The sequence below is a fragment of the Erythrolamprus reginae genome, chromosome 2, assembly GCF_031021105.1.
Source record: "Erythrolamprus reginae isolate rEryReg1 chromosome 2, rEryReg1.hap1, whole genome shotgun sequence".
Taxonomy (NCBI): domain Eukaryota; kingdom Metazoa; phylum Chordata; class Lepidosauria; order Squamata; family Dipsadidae; genus Erythrolamprus; species Erythrolamprus reginae.
Genome location: NC_091951.1, coordinates 153,230,012 through 153,248,682, shown reverse-complemented (window position 1 = coordinate 153,248,682; position 18,671 = coordinate 153,230,012). Strand labels below are relative to the sequence as shown.

The following is an 18,671-nucleotide window of genomic DNA, read 5'->3' as shown; positions in this document are numbered from 1 at the left end:
TCAGAGAAAAAAACAACCAAAAGGTTTTTTTGAAAGTCTGGAAACTTTATATGGACTTTTTGTTGAAAACAAACAAAAATGATATGATAAATGTATGGATTCAAAGATGTGGATTAAATGAGAGATTTGTATAATATCTAAGAAGGAGAATGGAATATAAGATTATAATTAGCTATTGAAGAGAAGGTTGAAAGTCATTGTATTTAGAAGCCTGCACTTTTTTCTTTCTTTCCTTTCTTTTTTTAAAGATAATCCTTTATGTAAAATTCTTAATAATGTAATTTTTAAAATATATGCCTCCCCAGCCACCAAACTTGGTTCACTCCTGAGTTAAGGAACAAAACAATCAAGATGCAAATGTTTTTTGCAAATTTCTCACCTTTTTTCTTCTTCAGCTTCCACATCAACAGTGTAGCTCCGCCTAAAATTAGCACCAGTAAACCAAGAACCACAGGTAGCAGTAGCATGAGATCAGGGTAGCTGATGGGACAGATATCAGAAAATCAGTGAGATTGCTGGATTATATTCCCTTCTGGTCGTTTGCCCTATAGCTCTGTGTATTATTTAAATGAATAAACTAGATTCATTCAGATTAGATGGCACTGGGAACTTCTAGCACCTCAGAGCAATTCTCCATGGAAGGATTATGCTGAGACTTTCTACAGATGAAGTCTCTTAATTCCAAAGATAAATATTCATTTTGTCCCTATTTCCTCTTATATACTAAGAGGTAATCCCTTGGTGTGAAAAATCCATATTTCTAATCCTTACACAGTCAGATTTTTCTTACCCTGAAGATGTCCCACATATAGAGAGCCAATTTAAAATAAGTGTGTGTGTATAGTGGGGAGGGGGGACGACTTATCCACTTATCTATTCCAAATGTTGGAATAAGGGTTCAGCATGCTACCTCATCATTTTTGCACAGGCTAGTCACAGACGACAAATCTCAAACATGTTGGAAACCACCAACAGAAGTCATGCCTTATATAACAACAGCAACAGAGTTGGAAGGGACCTTGGAGGTCTTCTAGTCCAATCGCCTGCTTAGGCAAGAAACCCTATACTATTCAGACAAATTATTATTATTATTATTATTATTATTATTATTATTATTATTATTATTATTATTATTGAAGTAGACCCAGAGACAGGGCTTTGAGCAATCGGTACTTTTATTCAGCTCAGAGAACAAGTGACAGCTCAGCAAGGTAAAGTGACAATTCAGCGAGTACCGACTGACTCTGCCTGGAGAAACCGCTCCTTTTATATATTTGCGGTTCCCGCCAAAGCTAGAGCCGGCCGCGTCTGAGCCAATCAGGAGCGACTTCCTGCTTGGGCTCAGACAGCGCTGAAAGAGGAACAAACTATTTACAGAGTTACAAGGTAGCCATTACAGGATACAACACCCCTCCCCTCATAGTTGGACACATCCATCAAGAAAGCCATGTGACAAAGTCGTCCAATCGGTGGGGCCTCTGAGGAGCTCGCGCTGACCTGCGCAGTTCAATTTCTCCTTCGCCACCGACTGTGGAGGATGGCTCGCCGCTGTTCTCCCGGTGTGGCGGACTTGGCCTGGCGGGCCCAACGAAGGCTTCGGAGGACGAGGATGGTTCGGCGTCGCTGGATGGTTCCCCCTGGCCCGATAAGTCTCTTTGCGTGTCTCTTATTTCGGGCAATGTACTAAAGTCTGTTGAAGGGGGAGAGTCCATGTCAGCGGTTTGTGGCAATTGATTTTCTGTTCGCTTCCGAATGTGGTCTATGTGTCGTTTCCACAAACGACCATCCTCTAGTTTAACAACATAGGTCTTAGGTGCATTTTGCTTAACAATAATTCCCTTCATCCAGTTTACATTACACACACCCGAAATCTCGATCCCCAGTGGTTCCATCCATGCTAAACCCAGAAGAGAGTGCTTGGCCCCTGTTACAATAAGCATGGGAAGGGTACATTTAACATTCTTGAATGCGATAGGTACATTTGCTGTTCCCAAGACCGAGATTACTCCCCCCTGAAAGTCTCTAATCACCAAAGAGGTTTGATTTAGGTCAGCCTTAGATACATTAGGCATATACAGTTTAAATTTTTCCCAGGGCATGATGGTATATCTAGAGCCCGTATCCAGCTCCATTGAGCAAGGTTGGTTATTGAGTAACAGTGATATAACAATTTTAGCCCCTTTTTTGGTTGCCGTGTTATTCACGGAAAATTGAGAGTTACCTCTATAGTAGTCGCGGTTAGCGGTTGAGTAGTTCCTTTGACCCGCGTTGCGGAATGGTCTCCTTTCTCGCGCTTGGGGGGTCTGGTTTTGAGGTCGCTGGTATTGCGGTGTGGCAAATGTTTCCTCTGGCGCTGTTGCTCTGCATGCGATGGCGATGTGGCCTCTCCGGTTGCAACGGCGGCATGTAGCGTCTCGGAAAGGGCATCGATGGCGCTGGTGATTTCCCCGGCAGCCCGCGCAGGGGGCTGGGTGAGTAGCTCTCAGGTGTCTCGGCTGGTCTTGCACCAGGAGGCAGTTGTCTCCGCTGGGAATTTGTTGGCTGTTGCCTGTTTCCACGGCGCTGGGAGACGCGGAGTCGATTTTTGCAATGAGTTCTCGCCTTCCGTGCTCTTTCAATTCTCTCGCCGCTGCGTCGGCTGCTTCTGCGGTTTGCGCCAGTTTAATCACGGTTTGTAGGCTCGGCTCTTCTTCGATGAGGAGTTTATTTCTCACCGTGCTGCTTTTCATGCCGAAAACCAAGGCGTCGGTGAGGCGAGCTTCCGGGTCTTTAAACTTGCATTGAGCAAGTACCGTTCGAAGCCGCGTTGTAAACTGGCTGATCGACTCGGTTTCCCTCTGAGCCATCATGTGGAATTGATGCCGAAAAACCATGGCTGGTTTGGTCGGCTTGAAATGGCTCGCCAGTTTTTGTTGTAGGACGTCCCACGCTGTGGCTCTTGCTTGTTCCGGTTCGGTGAGAGTTTGGGCAAGTCTACGGATTTCTGCGCCGCAGTAGTTAAGGAAAATAGCCCGTCTGCGATCGGCTTCGGCGTCCTGCATTCCCGCCGCCTCGAGGAAGATCTCGAAGGTGGCCATGTACTCGTCCCATGTCGATTTCTCGGGATCGAAGAGTTCCGGAGCCTGGCCGATCTGGATTTTGTCCATGTTGCACGCGAAGTTTCTTCCGTCCGTTCGTCGCCAGTGAAGTAGACCCAGAGACAGGGCTTTGAGCAATCGGTACTTTTATTCAGCTCAGAGAACAAGTGACAGCTCAGCAAGGTAAAGTGACAATTCAGCGAGTACCGACTGACTCTGCCTGGAGAAACCGCTCCTTTTATATATTTGCGGTTCCCGCCAAAGCTAGAGCCGGCCGCGTCTGAGCCAATCAGGAGCGACTTCCTGCTTGGGCTCAGACAGCGCTGAAAGAGGAACAAACTATTTACAGAGTTACAAGGTAGCCATTACAGGATACAACAATTATTATTATTATTATTATTATTATTTATTGGATTTGTATGCCGCCCCCTCCGCAGACTCGGGGCGGCTAACAACAATGATAAAAAACAGCATGTAACAATCCAATTAATAAAACAACTAAAAACCCTTATTATAAAACCAAACATACACACAAACATACCATGCATAACTTGTAATGGCCTAGGGGGAAGGAATATCTTAACTCCCCCATGCCTGGCGATAAAGGTGGGTCTTGAGTAATTTGCGAAAGACAAGGAGGGTAGGGGCTGTTCTAATCTCTGGGGGGAGTTGATTCCAGAGGGCCGCGGCCGCCACAGAGAAGGCTCTTCCCCTGGGACCCGCCAAACAACATTGTTTGGTCGACAGGACCCGGAGAAGGCCAACTCTGTGGGACCTTATCGGCCACTGGGATTCGTGCGGTAGAAGGCGGTTCCGGATGTATTCTGGCCCAATGCCATGTAGGGCTTTAAGAAGATGATCCAACATCTTCTTTAAAACTTCCAGTGTTGGAGCATTCACAACTTCTGGAGGCAAACTGTTCCACTTGTTAATCGTTCTATCTGTCAGGAAATTTCTCCTTAGTTCTAAATCACTTCTCTTCTTATTTACAACAAGGACAGGAACCATTTTTTAAAGGCAGACACCACACATTTTATTAACTTCCCTCCTATTGCAAAAGTGAATTCTGTTTTCCTGCCACAGGTTAAAAATAATCTGTTTTTCTTATGCTGCTTTTAATCGTCTATTTTGATTCCAACTAACCCTAGAAACTCACTGGGGCCGAAATACTTGAGTAATTGTTTGATATCTAAAAGCTTTTTCAGTTTTGCTAAAATCATGCAGTAGCTAAAAGTTTTTTTGCCTCGTGTAAGAGGTTGCCAGTATGAAACCCCACATAATTTTTAAAATTACTATTTCCCCCCTTTCAGTAGCTATCTTTCTCTGGTTAACAGTGGAAGGTTGCACCATTCCCTCTGTCTTCTGAGAAAAGAAAGGCAGGTGCAAACTTTCACATCCTTAAAAAAAAAAAAAAAAAAAGCCCTCAGCTAGCTATGAAAAATTAGCTAGCCAGCTGAAGGAAGGAAATTAGTGAATGTGTTTATATTTTATATTCTTTCTAGGCTTGAAATCACGAGCCTGTTACTAGCCAAAAATCCTTAACCTGAGAACTATTTTAGCAGTTTTGAATAAAAAAGGAGACATCTAGAAATGCTTAGAGTGGATTTTTTATTTATTTGTTTGTTTGTTTGTTTGTTTGTTTGTTTGTTTGTTTACATCCCACCTTTATTTTTTTTAATATAAATAATTCACATTTTTCTTCCTCCTCATTTTCCTCACAACAACAAACCTGTGAGGTAGGTTGATCTGAGAGAGTGAGTGAATTTTTCCAGTGGGAGATGAGAGCCCCCTGCTGTCTGGGCTAAATATTTTGCAAGCTTTTGGCAAAGTGTATCTAGTGTTTTAAAAAGAAAACTTGAAGTTCAGTTGCCATCTGCGTAGGGTAGGGGTATCTGAAATGGTAAGGAAGTAAATACACCCTTAGATTAGGCTTTCCCGATTTACCTCCCAATTTTTGAGGAGATATACACAGAGTCTAGGGAAGGTGTAAAGTACCGTTTAGTTGTACATTGCTATAGTAAATCTATCTTTCCCTAGATTTCATTATGTGATATTCAATGTTCATTTGTATTTATTTTGGTGTTTGGACTTTTAGGGAAGGTTTGTATTCTACACACAAAGGATTGCTCCCGGTTCTCCCTGGTTCTAAGAACCAGTAGCGCTGGTGGCAGGAGGTTCCGCCTACCCATCTGAGATAGAAATGTTGCATGTACACACAAATCAGTTCTAAAGGGTTTTATAACGCACTACTCACTCTAGGGCAGGGTGTCAAACTCAATGCCTAGAGCAGGATCCAGCCCGCGGGGTGCTTAGATCTGGCCCGTGAGGCTGCCCTGGAAACAGCAAAGGACTGGCCCACAGTACCTCTGAAAGTGAAAATGGGGCTCAGGAAGGCCATGGGTGCCCTCCTGAGTTCTGTTTTCATTGGCAGGGGGTTGCAGAAAGCTGTTGCAGCAGGCAACAGAGCTCAGGAGCCCATTTTTGCAGGCAGAGTGCTCAGGCCACCAAAGCCCCCGCCCCGACATTAGTGACATCAAGCTGGCCACGCCCCCCTCATCTCACCCCTCACCGCCCAAGGTCAAACATAACTCTGAAGCAGCCCTTAATGACATCTAGTTTGACACCTCTGCTCTAGGGAGATGCCATAGTAAAAAGTTTAAGACCCCCCCTGCCTTATATCCTTCAGTTCTGACAACCCTGTCACTTGCTCTTCGTATATCCAAACTTACCCATTTGAACGTCTCTGTTCAGTTTCAGTAGGGAAGGCTGAGGTAGTGGAAAAATATCCCATTGATGTCTTAATGGTAGGTGGCAGCGCTAAAAAAGGAAATTAAAAAAGTACAAATCCACAATTCTAAACTATGCTTACATGGTCTTAAAATTATACCAACAATGTATACTGACAATGATGGACCTGTCACTTTTGGGGGAGGGGGGGAGATTCCAAGCTTTAGAAATAAGTAATAATTTTCCCCTGGGAGGTTTTTTTCCATTCAAATTGGCTACAAGTCTAATGTGAACAAAGAAGATAAATTTAAAGATTGTGAAGACCTATTGATACCTAGGGGAGGTGGGAGGGTACAATTTGACAATGAAACTTTCTTGCTTTCTGCCTGTCTCCTGGAAATACAATCCCTCCAGCTTTGGAAATAGCTCCATGAAGGAGATTAAATAAACATGCAAATATGAACAACAAATATAAATACCAGCATGCTAAGAGGTCTGTGGTTTCTGTTCTCGTGGAAAGGCATTTTTTTTAATACTGTTATACCAAGAATATTGGGCAGAGGGGGAACTAAGCTAATTTCCTCTCCTTGTTAAAATGCTCTGCTTCTTCCTTCAAATTTTAATGTGGCTCATAAACGTTTAGGACTCCTTTCTACTTTAAAAAAAAGCCATGGAGGGGTAGCAAAAGAGGTTCTTTGTTTGTTTGTATGTATGGGTTATGTTTATCAATATTTACAGAATGTAAATTAAAATGGATGCATTTGCTGCCATTACCACTTTTCACAAGTGTTTGATGGGAATTTAATGTTGTATTATTTTTCATCATTGCTTGACAAATTATTTCAATTTGCACAGCCCTGAGAAGGTCCTGAGGGATCCCCAGAGCTGCTGGGAACAGATTATCAGAAAAAGTGGCTTACATAAACTGTTAGGATGTACTCCTGAGCTGCCTCTGCTCCAGAGGAGAGTTCCTCTCGGTTTGCACCGGTTCTATACAACCAGTAGCAAACCACTGGTGAACGTCACAGGGCCATTTAGCAGGAAGGTGTGATATGTTTTGTTTTTTAATAAGGGGTTTTTAGTGACTTTTAATTATTAGATTTGTTATACACTGTCTTATTATTGTTGTGAGCTTCCCCGAGTCTACGGAGAGGGGTGGCATACAAATCTAATTAATAATAATAATAATAATAATAATAATAATAATAATGGCAGCCATTCCAACTGATTCCTGGAACCAAATCATGAATAGGTCTCACATTTGGTTATCTGCAAGGCTGCATCCCTAATAGGTAGCAGAGCCAGGACTTGATTCAATAGAAAGCAACAGCCTCAACTGATCAGCACATCAATATCAATGGCACAGAGGTCGAGCAATCTGTTGAACTGGAGACAGTATGTAAAGCTGAATGCATTGGAAAGATCACCTCAGCACACATCAGTTCAATCAGTTCTACATGTGCAAGCCACACAAAATGTTTGGGGATCTTTCAACGTGCCTACTGCATTAATATACAAGTAAGCAAACAAATACTGTAGGATAGTAAGAACATAAGAAGAACATAAGAACACAAGAAGAGCCATGCTGAATCAGGCCAAAGCCCATCGAGTCCAGCATTCTGTGTCATACAATGGGGATCTTGAGCAAAAGGAGAAGGCAAAACCCTCCCTTTCCCTTGGCCCCCAACAAAAGGTACCCAAGGGAATCCTGCCTGCCTCAACCAACATAAAGGCGGCACATGGACATCCGTTTCAATAACAACCAATACACTTGGCATCCATGAATCTGTCTAATCCTGCCTTGAAGCTATCAAGGCTGACAGCTGTCACGACCTCTTCTGGAAGTGAATTCCATAAACCAACGACCCTCTGGGTGAAGAAATATTTCCCTTGATTTGTCCTCACTTTCTTACCTATGAACTTTAGGGAGTGCCCCCTCATCCTAGTATTATGTGATAGTGTTGTGTGATCTACCTTTTCTATCCCATGCATGATTTTATACACTTCGATCAAGTCACCCCTTGAACACCGTCTTTCAAGGCTGAAGAGACCAAGGCGTTGCAACCTGGTATCATAAGGGAGGTGCTCCATTTCCTTGATCATACTTGTTGCTGGTTTTTTTTTTTGCACCTTTTCCATATAATAGTGATAGAACGTAGTCCCAAAATCTCAATTACTCTAAAAAAGAAAGCAGATTTCTGCCGTCTTCCCTAGTGCAACTCTCTGCAATGAGGAATATATCTTTACAGTAACGAAAAAGAAAGGTGTAGGTTGGATGTTGTGAATAGAAGAAATTATGTAGTAGAGAAACCTAAGCATGTGGCTTTTACTTTTTCAGACCATGCAAGCTTTATAATACAACACATCCTCTACCTTGTAATCCAAGAGATCAGAACTGGAATTCTAGGACTGAGGTAGAGTACATGCCAACCCTGAAGGACTCCAGTTAATACTGATGCTTTACATTTCCCTGGCAACAATCCATTCTCTCCTGCCAGCAAGCTCTGTGTTGAAAATCAACATTCTCATCAATCAGATATCAGAGGGGCAAAAGCTTTTTTTTTTTGGTCTATATTACTCCTAATATTCCACTACCTGGCACCGCATGCCATTGAAAATAAATGTTTGGTTCTTTTCTTTCCATATAGTTTTCTTTGACTAATACCAAGTGGGTGGTGGGTGATCAAATGTTTATTCTTTCTCAACCAAGGACAATTCTTCACGGCAGATTTAAACTGCTCATCTTCCATGCTGAAACCAGCTGGAAGTTTCCTTTTAAGAAAACATTGGTGGATTTCAAGCGTTGGTAAAAAAAGGCCAGGCAGGATGTTCTGTCTGGATGGCAGTGATCACAGCCCCTAATGGGCAGAGTCTCCTGCTGTTTTATCCACATCCCATCTGGGCTGGGAACAAATCCCTATTGCCTTCTTTTCCACAAGCGGATCGTTGAAGATACAGTGGTACGTCTACTTAAGAACGCCTCTACTTAAGAACTTTTCTAGATAAGAACTGGGTGCTCAAGATTTTTTTGTCTCTACTTAAGAACCATTTTCTACTTAAGAACCCGAGCCCAGAAAAATTTCCCAGGAAATTTGAGAGCGGCACGAAGGCCCGGCCAGTTTTCTGCCGTTCCCCCTTTAATCCCGGCCATCTCGGGCTTTTCTGGGCTGCCAGAGGAGCCTTTCAGTAGTGTTTAAGGAGGCTTTGGCAGCCCAGAGTGAATGGAGTGATTTCCTTTCTCTGGGCGCTTGGAGAGGGAATAAACCACTTTGCTGTGGTGACTCCCTCGCATTGCCTCCCATGCACCCGGCATGAGGTTGCCTCCCGGAGCATGTGGGCAGGCAAAAGGCGGCGCTCACCTCACCTTCTTCTTTCCGCAGCAACTGTCCTCCTCCTCTTCTTCCTCTTCCTCGCACCCAAATTCCGAGCTTTTATTTCTTTCCTAATGGGTTTGACATGCATTATTTGCTTTTACATTGATTCCTATGGGAAAAATTGCTTCTACTTAAGAACGTTTCTACTTAAGAACCTGGTCACGGAATGGATTAAGTTCTTAAGTAGAGGTACCACTGTATGTTCTTTCCACTGAAGGCCCTTTCATATGAACCCCTGTCAATGAATTGCCTGTTGTCCTGACATCTTGAAATTTGGGGCACAAGCAAAAAGCTTCAGGGCTTTTGAGGATATTGCTTGCTCAGAAATTGAACATTTCCAGTGAGGTTAGAAGAACTTGTGTTTCAATCCCATCCCAGTTCCAGAAAGAAAGAAAGAAAGAAAGAAAGAAAGAAAGAAAGAAAGGAGGGAGAGAGGGAGGGAAGGAAAAAAGAAAGAAAGAGGGAGGGAGGGATGAAAGAAAGAAAGAAAGAAAGAAAGAAAGAAAGAAAGAAAGTAGGTAGGTAGTTAGTTATCTGAGAGACTGTCTCTTGCTGGTCACATCTACCCAACCCACCAGAGCAGGGTGGCAAGGAACGTTGTGGGTCCCATCCCCTAGTGGAGTGATGGCGAACCTTTTTTTCCTTGGGTGCTGAAAGAGCATGAATGCATGCTATCACGCATGTACGAGTGCCAACACCCTTAATTCAATGCTTGGGGAGGATGAAAACAGCTTCCCCCACCCCCTGCAGGTCCTCTGGAGGCTGGAAACGGCCTGTTTCCCAACTTCTGGTGGGCCCAGTAGGCTCGTGTTTCACCCTCCTCCAGCTCCAAAGGCTTCCCTGGAGCCAGGGGAGGGTAAAAATGCCCTTTCCCAACCCCCTGAAGGCTCTCTGGAAGCCAAAAATGCCCTCCCCGAGCCTCTGTGTGAGCCAAAAATTAGTGGCCAGCATGCACAGGAACATAGGAACTGAGCTAGGGCAACGGCTCGCGTGCCAGCAGATATGGCTCCGTGTGTCACCTGTGGCTCCCATGCATAGGTTCGCCATCACTGCCCTAGGGAGATAAGGTGGGACCCAGAAGAAGGGCCTTCTCCATAATGGCTCCCTCTCTCCAGAACATCATTGCCCCAGACATTAGGCTGCCCCCATTCTACAACTCTTTTGGAAAGTGCTAAAGACGTGGTTCTGTCAGTGGGCCTGGGGAACCCAGAGGAGGATGAAGCGCATTAAATGGTTTGTATGAATGTGTGCTGTAACTGGGATGGCAGGTGGATGGAGGGTTATTATTTTACTGATTTTATTATTTTTCTTTTTATTCTTTTTATTTCTGTTCTATAGTTTTTATATCCGTGTAAGCCACCTTGAGTCGCCATGTGCAAGCAAGCAAGAAGTCTATGGAGAGGGGTGGCATACAAATCTAATAAATGAATGAATGAATGAATGAATGAATAAATTTAAATGGATAAATTTAAATAAATAAATAAATTTAAATTTAAATAAATCAATCTATATTAATAAAAATGTACACGTACATTTGTTTGGGGTGTCAAATCTCCAAAAATTCTTCACTGATTGCTTTGAAATTTTGACAGTATTGCATTCGATCACAGTCCTTTTAACATACCTATATTATATAGATGCCATACCTGTGACAGGTAAAAACTGGTGAAAAACATAGAATTGGCTGGTTAAAAACATAGGAACCACGTTTTGATTGGCTGGTGAAAAAACAGGGAGTTGCTTGGCATGGAGACTGATGTCAAACATAGGAGGCGCGTTTTGATTGGTTGCTGATAATTGTTTCAATTGCCACAGGAAGCTCTCTTCAGAACATAAAGGAACCATAAATTGGATTGCCTCCTAAGTATTGCATGCTTGGGTGGAACTAAGAACCCTGTGAGGTAGGCCACTCTTATCTGCTTTTTGCATATGGTTCAGGCTGGTCTCTTAAAGCAGCGTGTGGGGGGGGGGGCAGGGAGGGAGAGAGAGAAGAGTCCAAATGTCACCCTGCTCTCTAATATTAATCCCTTCCAACTATTTTATTCTGAATAAATTGAGCAGGGGATTAGACTACAAGACCGCCAAGCAGTAATGGGCAGCCAAAATTTTTACTGCCACACTGTGGGTATGGCTTATTTTGTGGGTGTGGCTTAATGGTCATGTGACTGGGTAGAAGTGCTGGCCATGTGACCAGGTGGGAGTGGCTTGAATGATCATCATCGTTCAGGTGAACTGTTAAGTCTTCGACTTACAACCTCACCAGTGTCACTTGCTGGGGTGACAACTTGTTTCGTGTTTCCCACCCTCTATTTCCTGGGTTGCCCCCCCCCCGTGCCTCAGGCTGGGTAGCTAGGCAAACAGGTGCCGATCAGCTGTTGAGAAAAGATGGGGGAGGAAAAGGACCTCCCTGCTGCTTTCCGAGGAGGAGGAGGAGGAAGATGGGAGGGGGGATTTAAAAATGTCTGAAAAGCCGAGGGAGAATCACCAGGTTATTATTGCCGCACAATGCCTTTTCATCTCAGTTGTGGGTGGAGTGAGGGTTTCACAAGGGGGAAAAGAGGAGGGAAGACTGGTAATCCAGGAAGTGACTGCGCACACAGCTTCATTTCTGCCGATGTTCCACCCCGTCCTGCCTGCTGCCCACCCCTGCCTCCAAGGTTCCTTCCAACTCTTATTCTTAATAAAAACTGAGCAGAGGGTTGGACTAGAAGACCTCTAGGGTCCTTTCAAGCTCCGTTACTCTGAATAAATTGAGCAGGGGGGTTCAAAAATGTAAATGTTCGTTTGTTCATGAACTAAAATCTCCGAAAGCACCAATTGCTTTGAAAATTGCTCTAAAAATAAGTTTGGCTACAAACCATGGGGTTTGCCTCCTAAGTATTGCATGCTTGGATGGAACCAACAATCCTGCGAGGTAGGCCACTCTTAGCTTCTTTTTGCAGATGGATCAGGCTAGTCTCTTTAAGCAGGGGGGGGCAGGGAGGGAGGGAGAGAGAGAGATGTCCAAATGTCACCCTGCTTTCTAATGTTAATCCCTTCCAACACTTGTTCTTCTAAATAAATTGAGCAGAGGGTTGGACTAGAACACCTCTACAAGCAACGCATGGCTGGGTAAGTAAGTAAGTAAGTAAGTAAGTAAGTAAGGAAGGAAGGAAGGAAGGAAGGAAGGAAGGAAGGAAGGAAGGAAGGAAGGAAGGAAGGAAGGAAGGAAGGACCAACATTTTGGCTGCTCTGTGAAATTCACTCATTAAAAAAATCTTTTTTAAGGTAAATGGGAAAAGAAATCCTTAATGCTAATTCAGGAGACGTACCTGAAAGAGTTATAGCGTGTTAGTTAATGCAAGTCTCCTTGAGAGGCTTTTACCACTCTCTCTCAGTGTTTGGACTGGGTTGCCTTTCTTGAGATGAATATTCAATGTATTTGAGCCTCCCCACCCTTCCCATAATTTTTAACAGGCTTTAATCATCCCACAGTGCTTGACTCACCTTTCATTACTGTAATATTTACTTCATATTTGGGATCATGCCCGACTTTTTGTATGGCACACCAATAAATACCAGCATCTTCTTTTGTGATGTTCTCCATTCTCACTGTGAATTCTGCTTGCGTCCAATTGTCCTTGATAACGGTTCTGTCAACTCTCTCTTCTTCCTCCTTCCCGTCAGTCATAACGACCAATTTACATGTACCCCAATTGGAGCCTTTGCACCAGTACTTTACGTAGTTATGATAACCTTTACTATATTGACACTTTGCATACAGCGTCTCGCCAACTGAAACATTCAACATCGAAGGGCCTTCAATAATAGACATCAAACCTGAAAAAGAGGAACATCCAATTCAGGGGTGAAATCCAACAGGTACTGGAGAACCGGTAGCGGACATTTTGAGTAGTTCGGAGAACCAGCAAATCCCAGCAGAGGATGGGAATGGGGATTTTGCAGTATTCTTCCCCAGCCACGCCATCAAGCCACGCCCATAGAATCGGTAGTAAAAAAAATGGATTTCACCATTGATCTATCTATCTATCTATCTATCTATCTATCTATCTATCTTTCATTCATTCATTCATTCATTCATTCATTTATTTATTTATTAGATTTGTATGCCACCCCTCTCCGTAGACTCCAATCTCAGGAAGCCATTCAAACCATTATCCTCTGTGCAGGTGGAAAAAGTAGTTTTCGCCATACAAGGAACAACAACAAATCCTCAGAGAGAGGGGTTTTAAATATTTCTGTCCCATATAGAAACATTAGTTTTACTCTGTGGAGTCTTGACTTCCTCTGATGAAGAGATGACATGTAAATTCATTCTCTATTAATAAAACAACTGATGGATAAGTATATTGGAAGACTAAAAATCAAAAGGTGTTTGTCTGGTATTTGGAAATCATGTGAATTAGGAAAATAAATATAGAAATTTAATTCATTCTCTCTCTCTCTTTCTCTCATTAAAATGAAACTAACATCATCTAACTGTGTTCCTCCTCAGCTCCTTCAATATAGCCATAAAAAGGAGGAGGATACAGTATTTTCATTCCAGTTTTTAATTTCACTGTAGTCTAAAATCAAATTGACTGTAATTAGTATTCATTGTGATTTGTTAAATTATACCAGATTCATGAATTATTCTTTGATCTTGACCTTTGCTTGTTTCGTGGAAACCATAATTAAAATTAGCCACTGATTTTGGCTGGGGTGTCAAATCAAGTTGGGTTTAATTTTAAAAAAAGGATGTTCAGAACTCTTCCTTGTGGTTTTATCAGAGAAGGTAGGAGGGTATTTAAGAACGTCAACCCAAAGCTAAATGTCTCCTATAACATAGGACTTAATGGGAAATCAGCAATACAATTGCCGACTGTATATTTTTTTGCAGAGGAGACCCCCAACAGTCATAGTGAGACAGACTAATCCCTAGAGCCCTTTTCTATCATTTCTTTGAAATCTGACGGCCGTGCTGAGCTGCTAAATTGGATGGCATTCTACTAAAATCAGCAGCAAAGCAGTTTTGACAGCTATTTCATGGGCTAATTTTAATATAAACATGCAGGATTGCTTCATTTAGGTCTGGGGAAATTAAGTGCCTTCATCTTGACATTTTGATGGGTTGAGTCAAAAGAAATCCCTGATATTGAGACTGGGTAGCTGAAAGAAGAAGGGGGGGGGGGGGAAACAATTTGTAGAATTTAGTATATGATATAATAGTATATTAAAAGGATATTTTAATACAGGTAGTCCTCAACTTACAACAGTTCATTTAAGTAACCGTTACAAAGTTACAATAGCACTGAAAATGTGACTTATGACCATTTGTCACACATAGGACCATTGTAGCATCCCGATGATCACATGATTTATATTTGGATGATTGACAACTGTCTCATATTTATGACAGTTGCAATATCCCAGAATCGTGTGGTCCCTTTTTTGTGACCTTCTGACAAGCAAAGTCAATGGGGAAGCCAGATTCCCTTAACAACCATGTTACTAATTTAACAATGGCAGTGATTCACAAATGTGGCAAGAAAAGTAATAAAATCGGGCAAAACTCACTCAACAGATTTCTCATTTAACAACATACATTTTGGGCTAAATTGTGGTTGTAAGTTGAGGTCTACCTATATACAAGTAAATTATAACCATCTTTGTAGTTTAATTCAGGCTAGAGCAGGGCCTTCCAAAATTGGAGACTTTAAGACTTGTGGACGTTAACTACTAGAATTCTCCAGCCAGCTATGCTGGGTAGAGAATTCTGAAGTTTAAAGACCACAAGTTTTAAAGTCGCCATGTTTGAAGACCTCTGGGCTACAGTATCAAGGAACAGATAAATGTCCATTCTTATATATATATATATTTCTTTCTCTCTCTCTCTCTATATATATATATATATATAGAAGGAAATTCCCATTGTGAGTGGTAATTTTCATGTGATCCCAATGGGTTTTTAGGACTCTGAGTACAATTTGAAAGTAGTTTTAGTATTCTTCCCACGAGGTCATGAGGCAACACAATGACTCAATAAACGCTCTCTACATGGGGCTACCTTTGAAACATGTTCGGAAACTACAGATCGTGCAGAATGCAGCTGCAAGAGCTATCATGGGCTTTCCTAAATATGCCTATGTCACACCAACACTCCGCAGTCTGCATTGGTTGCCGATTGGTTTCCGGTCATAATTCAAAGTGTTGGTTATGACCTATAAAGCCCTTCATGGCATCGGACCAGAATATCTCCGGGACCGTCTTCTGCCGCATGAATCCCAGCGACCAGTTAGGTCCCACAGAGTTGGCCTTCTCCGGGTCCCTTCGACTAAACAATGCCGTTTAGCGGGACCCAGGGGAAGAGCCTTCTCTGTGGTGGCCCCGACCCTCTGGAACCAACTCCCCCCGGATATCAGAGTTGCCCCCACCATCCTTGCCTTTCGTAAGCTTCTTAAAACCCACCTCTGTCGTCAGGCTTATAAAATTTATGCATGGTATGTCTGTATGTACGATTGGTTCTTTAAATTGGGTTTTTTAAAATTACTTTTAATATTAGTTTTGTTTATATTGTCTTTTTACTGTTGTTAGCCACCCCGAGTCTGCGGAGAGGGGCGACATACAAATAAATAAACAAACAAACAAACAAACAAACAAACAAATAAATAAATAAATAAATAAATAAATAAATAAATAAAGAAGAATATTAGTAGCTCAGGGTAGACATGAGGAGTCCTTGGTGCTCTCTCAATCTGGTTGTTTTCTTGCAGATCACCCAAACTAGGCAACATAATCAGAGTTCTAGCATTGAGGCTGATGGCTGATGCTGATGCTGACGATGACAATAATAATAATAATAATAATAATAATAATAATAATAACCACAACACCAACAACAACAACAACATCAACAGAGTTGGAAGGAACCTTGGAGGTCTTCTAGTCCAACCCCCTGCTTAGGAAACCCTTCACTACTTCAGACAGATGGTTATCCAACATCTGCTTAAAAGCTTCCAGCGTTGGAGCATTCACAACTTCTAGAGGCAAGCTGTTCCACTGATCAACCGTTCTGACTGTCAGGAAATTTCTCCTTAGTTCTAAGTTACTTCTCTCCTTGTTTAGTTTCCACCCATTGCTTCTTGTTCTACCAGCAGGTGCTTTGGAGACTAGATAGACTCTTCTTTGTGGCAACCCCTGAGATCCTGGAATACTGCTATCATGTCTCCCCTGGTCATTCTTTTCATTAAACTAGCCATGCCCAGTTCCTGCAATGCAATAATGTTACTGATGCTCATCACTAATGATGTTACCTAGATTGGGCGATGAAAGACCTGCATGTAAACAACCAAGCTTAGAGAGCATCAGGGACTCCTCACAGCACATGGAGGCCAGCATCATTCTGCCTACTGTTGTATACAGTTGGAATTTTCTGTGCTTGGGGACCAGACCAATAACTGATTTACCATTAAAGGAGGTGGGGAGGGGACTTTTAAGGTACAGGGATTGGTGGATTTCCTCTGTCAGCAGGTCAAAACTTCGAGCAGTTGGCTGGGCCTAGCAAATATGAAGGGATGGACATTTTTGCCTTGTTTGATGAAATTGTTAAAAAAGCTTTAAAAAATGGTACAAATACATACATTAATCTGGAAGATTTTTTCAAATCCCTATGGTCACATGCTTTACATTTGGATGATTGACAACTGTCCCACATGTATGACAGTTGCAATGTCCCAGAATCATGTAATCCCTTCTTTGCACAAATACATACTGGAACAAATATAAACACATTAATCTGGAACAAATACATTAATCTGATACAACATACATTAATCTGGAAGATTTTTTCAAGGCTAAAGTACTACTGAAACCAGAGACTTTTCTTTCGGAACTAACGGACAGCCACCAAAAAAAAATCATGGAGCTTTTTATGTATAATAACTGCAGTGAGACTACTTTATGCTCAAAAGTGCGAAGGTGTGACAATGCCTGTTACATAGGGTCAATGGATGAGGCAGATAGAAGTGGCTTCAAAACAACAGCTTTTTATTTAGCAACTATTTACAACCCAGCAAAGACTCTGTCTGACAGGCAGCCCTTTTATAGGGAGTTGCCAGTCAGTCTAGCCAATCAGCAGCCAGTATTTGCCCTCCAGAATGGAGGACCTGACTGAAGCCTTTGTGCTTCAGTCTGAGAATGGAACACTGCCCACAAAGGAGGAATGGCTGGTGAAGATGGTGATTGTAATGGAGATTGCATAAATTAACTTCTTTGATTAGTATGGTTGATGGAATCCTCTTATAAACTTTTTTCATGAAAGAAACAAGTGCATTCATGATTTGTGTTTTTAATTATTAGGAAAAAAACTAGATAACAGAAAAAATATGAGCTCTTTTTTTTTGGTAATTCACACAGTCAGAGCGAATATTGTAATTGTGGTTATATTTGCTTGAGAAGAAATTGGATATTTCTTCTTCCTCTTTATTGTTCTTTGCCTTCTGCAATTTTTTATTTTTAGTTTGGGTTAGTTTTTAAGTTTCTTTGTGAATTTTAATAAAAATAAAATAATAAAAATATATACACTAAAGTAAGCTGGGCCTGGGGGGGGAACTGCATTTTGAATTTTGGTCTATGGGTGAACTCACTGCCACTGGATTGCTGCAACCAGCTCACTGCTGCTGGCTCAGCAGCAGCAGGTCACTGCTGTGGGTCTCCACTACTGGCTTGCTGCTGGCTGGTTTACCACCAACAGGTCTTCCCAAAAAAGAAAAGCCCTTGTCTGCAGAATTTGGCTTGGTGCCCTGAGTGAGTGACTTACTCAGGTTGAATTGCCCGAGGCAAGTCAAACATGATGAGCTGGTTGGGATGAGCTGGCACCAATGGACCAACAGCAAGGAGCCGAAAGCCAAGGTGACTTGGTGATGGCGAGCCAACTCAATGGCCCCAAATTGTCCCCTTTTGTTTAGAGGGGCAGGATTATCCTTATTCTTATTATTAGATTTGTTCCATTGTCTATACTGTTTTTACTGTTGTTGTGAGACGCCCCGAGTCTTCGGAGAGGGGCGGCATACAAATCTAATAAATAATAAAAATAATAATAAATAATTATCCACCTCTCCGAACCATTTAATATAAACATTTTAGCCTTTTAATGTGATCTCCTTTTCTGAAACAGATGACCTAAAAGGGAGGCTGCTGTAGCATCCTATGGTTTGCAAGGACCACTTTCTCTACCAATGGAAGGCAAATCTGGACCACTGAGTAGTTGACCAGGCCTTCTTTAAATCAGATGGTTAAATTATCAATTCAGACTAGAAATGAACATACAACACATTCTGATGGACACGGTAAAAATCTTAAGCACTCTGTAACTTATAGTAGAGTCAGGACTATTGCTACATGAATTTGACAAGCAAGCAGTTCAGAGGTCCTGGTTTAGTCATGGGAAAAGTCAGAAGCTACAGAGAGAAGAGAGAAAGTTTGCAGTAGCTGAAAGAGGCCTACGTGCATTCGA

The 18,671-nt window shown here is 42.2% G+C and overlaps 1 protein-coding gene across 2 annotated transcripts in view; it reads right to left on the bottom strand.

The window, feature by feature from the left end:
* The window catches only part of CD300LF (CD300 molecule like family member f), a 45,760-nt gene that overhangs the window by 8,348 nt on the left and 18,741 nt on the right, over positions 1 to 18,671 (bottom strand). For both annotated transcript variants that reach the window (XM_070739973.1, XM_070739972.1), the window contains 3 exons: positions 12,665 to 12,997; positions 5,807 to 5,894; positions 380 to 480 (listed from right to left, as the gene is read on the bottom strand). In XM_070739973.1, the coding sequence (XP_070596074.1) occupies positions 380 to 480; positions 5,807 to 5,894; positions 12,665 to 12,992 (517 nt within the window). In that variant the 5' untranslated portion in view covers positions 12,993 to 12,997. The remainder of the gene's footprint in view (positions 1 to 379; positions 481 to 5,806; positions 5,895 to 12,664; positions 12,998 to 18,671) is intronic.